This window comes from Bison bison, unplaced genomic scaffold, assembly GCF_000754665.1.
Source record: "Bison bison bison isolate TAMUID 2011002044 unplaced genomic scaffold, Bison_UMD1.0 scf7180017864072, whole genome shotgun sequence".
Classification (NCBI taxonomy): Eukaryota; Metazoa; Chordata; class Mammalia; order Artiodactyla; family Bovidae; genus Bison; species Bison bison.
In genome coordinates, this window is record NW_011494644.1 from 12,772,480 (window position 1) to 12,780,684 (window position 8,205).

General features: G+C 43.8%; 1 protein-coding gene across 3 annotated transcripts in view; it reads left to right on the plus strand.

Annotated features, from left to right (window-relative positions):
• The first annotated feature begins 1 nt into the window (after position 1).
• The window catches only part of LOC104986707, a 23,065-nt gene continuing 14,861 nt past the window's right edge, over positions 2 to 8,205 (plus strand). For 2 of the 3 annotated variants that reach the window (XR_825068.1, XM_010837396.1), the window contains exons 1-2: positions 2 to 76; positions 3,146 to 3,388. Coding sequence is in view for 1 of the 3 variants with exons in the window: in XM_010837396.1 (XP_010835698.1) it covers positions 3,284 to 3,388 (105 nt within the window). In the remaining 2 variants the exon portion in view is untranslated. Of the gene's footprint in view, positions 77 to 3,145; positions 3,389 to 7,783; positions 7,831 to 8,205 lie in introns of all 3 variants that reach the window. The other variant, XR_825069.1, reaches the window with a different exon arrangement.

Sequence of the window (8,205 nt, forward strand, 5' to 3'; positions counted from 1 at the left end):
CCCCCCGCCACACACACCGATTCTTCAAGGAGACCGGCTGGGGACACCTCCACTCGCTTATGCCTGCGGGACAGCGGTAAGCTCAAGCGAAGCCTGTGTGCCTAGTGCCCTCCGGCCCACAGCCGTGATCCCCGGCTCTTGGCCTTGACCCTGGGCGTCCACCAGCAGTCCCCTGGTCCCCAAGCCCCTACCCAGGGGCCCTGCGCTCCTTGGCATTACGGACGTACACGTAATGAGATGGAGTCTTTGGTACCAGGACCCTGGCCTGGATACATTTGTTCCTACAATTACTTGATTTTTAAATTATTAATTTTTCCTCTGATTCCATGTTCACCAAAGCAGCCTTCTGGCTTGGACCTTGACACTGTAAACAAAGTAGATCCCGGGATAGTACAAATAAATAAATTGCAAGAATTGGCAAGGCCTAAAGATTTTTTTCTCCCAAATGCTTACAATATAAAAATAAGAAAAAGGTGCAAAAGTTTATACTGTATGACCCTGGTAGTGCTAAAATTAAATCCACACAGCTGTAGATAGATGTGAAGTGTTATTATCAGTGTTACAGGTGATTTCCATTTTCTTCTTCATATGTTCTGAGTTTTTGAAAATTTCTATCATGAACATACATTAGTTTTATAATCAGAATGAAAACAGTGGGAACTTGCCTGAAGTTCCAGTGGATAAGACTTCCCCTGCAATGCAGGGTGTGTGGGTTTGATCCCTGGTCAGGGAGCTAGTATCCCACCTGCCTCTAGGCCAAAAACCAAAACATAAAACAGAAGCAATAATGTAACAAATTCAATAAATCCTTCAAAATTAAAAAAAAAAAGGTCCACATTAAAAAAAGAAAGAAACCAATGATCTTCTTAAAACTCTCACGTGGGCACAAATAAGTTGATCTGCTTCTGTATGTCTGTGTGTCCAGGCGCTCTGTTGCTCAGTCCTGTGCCCCTCTTTCCAACCCCACAGGCTATAGCCTGCCAGACTCCTCTCTCCATGGGACTTGCAAGTCAAGAATACTGGAGTGGGTTGCCATATTCATCCAAGTGCATATTCCTGACTCAGGGATCAACCCTCGTCTCTTGCGCCTCCTGCTTTGGCAGGCAGACTCTTTCCCATTAGCACCACCAAGAAAGAAAACAATAACCATTTTAAAGCTCACAAATGGGCACAAATAAGTCAAGGTTGATCTGCTTTTATAAATTAATAAATTGATTTTCCATTTGAGAGTCAACATGTATATACTTAGTTGAAAGTTGATTTTCCACTGTTTCATAAGAGAACACAGAAAACTTGGTTTCCGTACGCATGACCCCAATAACCAGACCTTGAGGGGTGAAGTCCTTTGGCCAGTTTCCTTACCCCTTTATTTTGCACCTGTGCATAAACTGAATCTGGAGATGAAATTTTGGGAGTTGCCAGCAGTGAGAATGGATGAGGTCACCAAAGAACGGAGGGCAGGTGGATAACAGATCCCAAGATTAGCCCTAATCACCCTATGTTATGAGTAGAGGGGACAAAGAGGATGAATGAGCAGGTCACCATCTCCTTGAGAATAAATGCAGACCCCTTAGTATAGTCTGTTGTGGTCTGACTGGTCCCCCTGATCCCTGGCTCTGAGTTCCAGAACACACCATGCTCCTGCTGGCTTCTGGGCCCTGGCTTAGGATCTTCCCTCTGTCTGGAAGCCCTTCCACCCTGACTGGTTAACTCTTCCCTCTTCCCCATCACTCTCATTCTTCAGGGATCATTTCAGAATTTTGTTTGTTTGTTTTTTATGTTTGTCTGTTTTTAGCCACACCATGTGGCTTGTAGAATCTTAGTTCCTCAACCAAGGATGGAACCGAGGCCCTCAACAGTGAGATCACGAAGGAATTCTCTTTTTTTCCAAATACCTTTATCTTCACATCTCTTGGCCTCTGGTTCATTCCCTCCGCATATGCACAGGCCCCATATTCACTGAGCAATTTGGTCCTTGGCTCGGGTCCCCTCTCCATCGTAACTACTGTCCCTATCAGTGGCCTTCCCATCCTGGGCCTTTGTTCTGTGACCACCCTGACTTCATTTACCTTTCCATTGCCCATGGTGACTCATTTACTGGATCATGTTCTAGGTTCTTTTAATTTTCTCTTCCCCAAGACTTCTGAGATTCCTCCTAGCCTACCATCTCCTCTGATTTTCATTGTCCCCACTTACTCTAAATTTGCTCTTTTACCAGATCCACACTCTGTTTTTCTCTATCCTCTTTTTTTTTTTTAATGTTTGGTCCCACCTCACAGCATGTGGTATGTTAGTTCCCCAATCAGGGATCGAACCTGTGCCCCCTGCATTGGAAGGAGAGTCTTAACCACTGAACCACCAGGGAAATCCCTGTCCTTGCCACTTTTCTGAATTTAGCTCTCCTCTCCCAGTTTTTCAGGCTGAAAGCTATTCTAAAAGCACACCCTGACTCTTGCAGGGGTCGCCCACCATTCTGTAGCTTTTCTTCTGGAACCTCTCCACTCCTGTGTCCCCTTTTCTCTTCCTCAGTTGCTGCCACCACCCACTTCCCCCTTGGGAGAATCTTCTCCCCCGCAGCCACCAACCCTGGCGGGAATGAAACCAGCTTCCTCTTTGCTGCTTGCAAAGGTGGGCACACAGACTCTTTCTATCCTAAGGATGCGTCTACACACGGAGAAAGGGGAGACCAAGTTAACAACACAGGGAAGTTACTGAGTTCCATCTCTCATGGGCTCTGGTCTGTAGTTGCTGCTTTTCTTCTGAAACTTTCCTCTACTTACTTATTTTTTCATATTTATTTGTTTGTTTCTTTGTGCCAGGCCTTAGTTGTGGCATGTGGGATCTTCGTCCTTTACTGGGGATCAAACCCACACCCCCTGCATTGGGAGCATGAAGTCTTAGCCACCAGACCACCAAGGAAGTCCTGAAACCTTTCCTTTAAAGATCTGTCAAAGGATTTGCCTGCATTGGCCAGCAGATGGCTAATTCATCTTTTCTCTGGTGAACTGTTGAAAAATCTGAAATGGTCTTGAGGGAAGGAGGGATTCTTCCTTGACAGTAACTAAGGCCCCTTCCCCACCCGCCTCCCAGGGCATTGCTTCCTATCTATAAATTACTAACTCCAGGCTTTTCCCCCTCACTCTAGTTTATCTAACAAGACAACTGATGTGTGAACCGCTTTCAATCTCAGCAAGATCCCAGTGAAGCCCACAGCAGGACTGGTGCTCCCCAGTTGCCTTTCACTTCACGCTTGGAATACTGGAGAGCCAGAGGAGCAGGCAGGATGTGCCTGAGAGAGACGTTGGAACTCCAAGTAACGGGGGACCAGGGAAGGAGGATACACCCTGTGTGGAGAGCTACTGCCTCAGCCATTCCCTCCAGGACAAACGTGAGTTCCTTCAGAAAGGCAGATTAAAGCCTGAAGCTCAAAGCTTAAGCCATTGGGCACCTGACTAACTAGAGCCCCTTCTAAGGTCCTCAGGGGCATGGGAGCGGTTGATCACACGTTATAACAGATGCCTCTGGAGCCCCGTTTCCCATCCCCTTTGGCAGCCTCTAATTTCTGTCCAAGCTGAGTTCCCTGAAAACGCAATTAGCAAAGACCAGTCCCCTGAAAACAAAGGCTCTCTGCCTGCAGGCTCTGAATGGCTCAATTCTGCTTCTTCAATAGAGCTGAGAAGTGGAGGTGAAATTAGTGTTAATAATCTAGAGACATCATCATTCAAAGAGAGATAGGAACCATTGCATAAGTGTTTCAGCCTTTCCTGCAATGGGGACATTATGTGCAATCAAGGTGTGACCTTGATTATGCACTTTGATATTAGCTTTTCATTCTTTTCTGTCTTCCTCTTCCTGCTACCATATCTGGGAACATTTTCCAAATCAGTGCCTGTGTGAAATAAACCTTTGCCTTGGGGCTTCTCTGCTGGTCCAGTGAGGAAGTCTCAGCCCTTCCACTACACAGGGTGTGGGTTCCATCCCTGGTTGAAGAACTAAGATTCTACATGCTTCACACGGTGGCCATAATAATAATAATAATAGGCCTTTGTATTCAGCTCTGCTTTCAAAAAACCAACTGGAAGTGTTGCAGAAACCATTACTCGAGAAACCAAGGACCACACTGGAGAGTTGGAGAACTCAGGTTTATTACGCCAGCAGGCCCAGAGGAGTAACACTCCAAGCTCTGAGCCCTGAACAAAAGGATTACAGAGTTTTTTTAGACAGACTGTAGTGGGCAACACTAACTCTTAGTAGACTGGTTAAAAGTAAGGGGTTTCGCGTGTGCAGAAACAGTGATCCAGATGGGAAGGGGGATGCCTGCCCTGGACAGGCATGATTAAGCAGGTTTGCAGGGCCTGGGCAAATGCAAAGATCAAGACAAGAGTGAGTGAGATAAACTCCAGTTCCTAGTATTGCAAGTCCCCACTTTCTGAGACTATGTGACCTACGTGATCTAGACTTTGCAAGGAGTAAGCTGAGTTACAGAGGCAGAAGGAGAAGGACGTGATGTAAAATTTTAACTTTTCCTCTTCATTCCCCCCTCTTGATGCTTTTTTCTATCACTCGTTGTAGAAAGCGTCATCTCATATTTTTGGTAGGACACTCAGAGCTCCCCATCGTTTAGGGGGCTATATTGAACTGTTACCATTTGTAACTTTATGGATTCAGTCTGAGAGGTTATGAACTGGGTAATAGCACTGAGAATACAAGGGCCAAACAAGAGCGCCGCAAAGAGCATGAAGAGAGGACCTGTTAAAGGGAGAAGTCACGACGCCCTGCTCCAGACATTACTCCAATTACCCCAGGAATTAGCTAGTTTTGCTCTCCTTTTTATGATTTGTTCCCTTCGCTGTTGGGCCTTGTCCCCGTCTATTTCTGATTGGTTTACATAAAAGCAGCAGTCTTCATTCAAGAAGCAGCAGAGTCTTCCCTTTTCAGCTGTCAGTTAGGTAGGTCTAGCCTTCTCCTGTTTTGTAAAACCACCTCAGCCAGGGAATCTAGTTGCTTCTGTAATGCCACTGATGAACTGAACTGAATGCCACTGAAGATCTGGCCACTCTCTCAATGTCGTCTGTGAAGTCTTTGAATAGTGTATGGTAAAAGGTGGTTGATGAAGCAATTCCTCCTATTCCCATACCTAGCGCAGCCGTGATTCCCAGACCAATAAGCTGGATGGCTGTTTTTGACCATGTATGTGCTGCCAGAGGTACGGTGAGAGTCTGGCTGTTAGGGACAGTGTTCATCTGGGGAGTGAGGAAAGCTAAGGTGCAGATACCCATCTAATTGATAGGTAGACATAAGCATCTGTCCCACAAACAGAGAAAAGGCCTTGATGGGGGCGGCACCGTCTGTTACAGCAAGGGACACCAGAAGGCTGCAAAGCAGCCTGCACCTAACAGGTAACTGAACACTAGCAAAAGGTTTTCTCCCCATCTTTGAGTTGTCACAGCTATAGCAACTGAGCCTATCGTGAAGGGGGGGTCAGCTATACTGTGGAGCAGTTTAGTTAGTAGGGAGAATTGATCATAAGAGACTTTTAATAAGAATGAGGCTTCCCACTACAGTGAGATAATAGACAGCTAACTGCGGCTTCTGACCCAAATCCCAGTCCTGGGGTGCAACTAAAGCTAGTCTTTTAGTGAAGAACACAGAAATAATAGCAATCAGGGATACAGTCTAGGGTTGACAATGAAAATCCATTGATATTTTGATAGCTGGATCCTCAGGCTTCAGCTGTGCATTGACCTCCCAGCTGCTGCCAGCTGCTGGAGCGTGGCTAGAGCAAGGCTGAAGAATCCTCAAGCTTCTGCCGTGCATTGACTAGTCAGCTCCCAGAGTGACTAGAGCAGGGGTCAGCGTCCTTCGAGGGTGAGGGTCGCTGTTTTTGGAACCAGATCTTGAGGGGGTTTTTGGGGTCCCGAACTGCTTTCCAGGTGTCCTCATTACAGGAAGCCGCTGCCTTCTTGACTCTGGTGTGGTGGATCCAAGGGATGACACCTATAACTCATTTCCTGGCTGATAGGGATGAACCCAGTTGCCCAGTGGAATGGGTGTCCTTTCTCAGGTTTCTCAGACAATATGGCGGAAGACTTTCCCAGGGCCTGGAGGTGTTGGGACATCTCCAGGTCAGCTAGTTGTTGGTGATCTCCCTTGAGCTTTTTTATCACTGGGGGTGGTCTCCCGTATAAGATCTCAAAGGGAGAATAGCCTGAGGACCTTGGGGTGCCTTTACAGAGGCCATAGAGAGTCCACAGAATAAGGCAGGTTGTTCTAGCATTGTCTGGGCGTTGGCCGGGGAATATTCTTGTCGTATTACTACTACTTGGAGAAACAAACTTAACAAGAAATTTAAAGATACACGGCTCGAAGATTAATAGAAGTAGGAATGCTGCTGAGGCGCTAGCTAGGAGAACCAGGTCCAGACATTGGTTCAAGACATTAGTGTTTCTCTAGGTATGAGAAGATGCAAGAATTCGGACTCATAAAAATTTTATCTGAAAACATCTATCTGAAGGCCTGTTTTTCTGGGTTTTCCCAGAGCACAGAGTGCCTTATTTTTTGTCTCCACCCTGAAGGCCTTTCAAGGGGGTATTGACGGTCAACATCTTATAGTAGTCATGATTTACTCTTTGTAGAGGCAGCTGGCAAGGGCCAGCTTCCAGTCAGTAGGGCCCCTTCATAGCCACATATGTGACCATGTTTTGGGGCATTTCAAGGTCATTGTGTCCCACGGTGCTGGGAAGGCTCACTCCCAGGTCTAACAAAGATTCCACTGACAGGCCACTCAATGTGTTGTCACTAGGCCAGGCCTTGTAAGTAGCAAATTCTCTGGACCATACCTGTCTTACTAGCCTCTTGGTCCAGGAAGATATTTCCTCTTGTTGCTTCTTCCCACATCTAGAGTTACATTATTACAATTATTGATCTCATATGGAACTGCATATCAGCATTTTATCACAGGCTCAGTCACACCTTTGGTAACGTAAGAAATAATCTTCTGAAACAAGCTACATAGAAAATAATATAGCTAGCAGTTATTAGTAAGGTCACAAGCAAGAATTTAGGTCAAGAACTTTCATTGTATACAGCCTGGTATTCCCCAGGTCATCTGTCTGAGTTAAATGATTATAGCCAGGTGTTAATCTCCTGTACCTCATGGAGCATCTGAGCTTTATCCAAAGACTGGTTACTGAGATAAGCTTGAGAAACCATCTTAAGAGTGTCCTTTTTAATAATTAAACCTTTTAGCAATATAACATAACAAGGAACTATCTCAGAAGTGAGTCTTAGTAAGCACAGACTTTAATTAACAAAACTAGAACTTAATATTTAGTGAAACGTAATGTTTTCTTTTTTAGAGAACTAAGAGCAGACTATCGCCATGTTTTAAGGACATCAAGATAGCAAAAGTCTAACCATAAGGGATTATTTTTTGTAGAAGCAGAATGAGCTTTGTCTACATGTACCATAATCTTAAATAATATTTATTTTGTTTACTAAAGTAATTTTTTCTTTTTTGGAGAACTCATTGTGAGGGCATTAACACTGTAGGCAAAGTTAACAAAAGATTTCAAAGGTAAATATAGAACAGATCAATTAAGAGGTTAAAAAAAAACCTTAAATCTATTTTTAAAAGCAGTTCAACATCTGAAGAAAGTATGTCCTCTTAGAGAGAAAGGCCGAATTTAAATTTTTGTACTAGCTTACTTCAAACTCATTTAGGTAAACTTAACTAAATTTATTTTAAACTTAGTCCTAACCACGCACAAAACTTTTTTTTCAGGTTCCATCTTCCAGAAACTTTTTAATCACTTTCTATAACAGCCACCTGTAAGTCAGACCTACTTTCTTTTCCCTTTATAAAATGCAATTTTATTTTTTACATCTTCTTTATTAAAAACATACATCCTACTTTCTTATTAGATAATTAAACAAACATTAATACTAGGTATTTAATATTGAATATTTTCCAGTTCATATGAATCTGAAATTTATTTAGTTAATTTTTCTTGTATTGTTTGTATTGTATTGTTTGATTCATAAACACTTTTCTTTAAGCCAATTAAATTAGCACTCATTTACAACTTCAACAATATTATCAGAAAAAAGACATAAACTGAGACATACATAAATCCAGACAGACAGATTGACAGAGATCTTATAGTTTTCTGTCTGAGATTTAAAATATCTCTTTGACACCCCCCC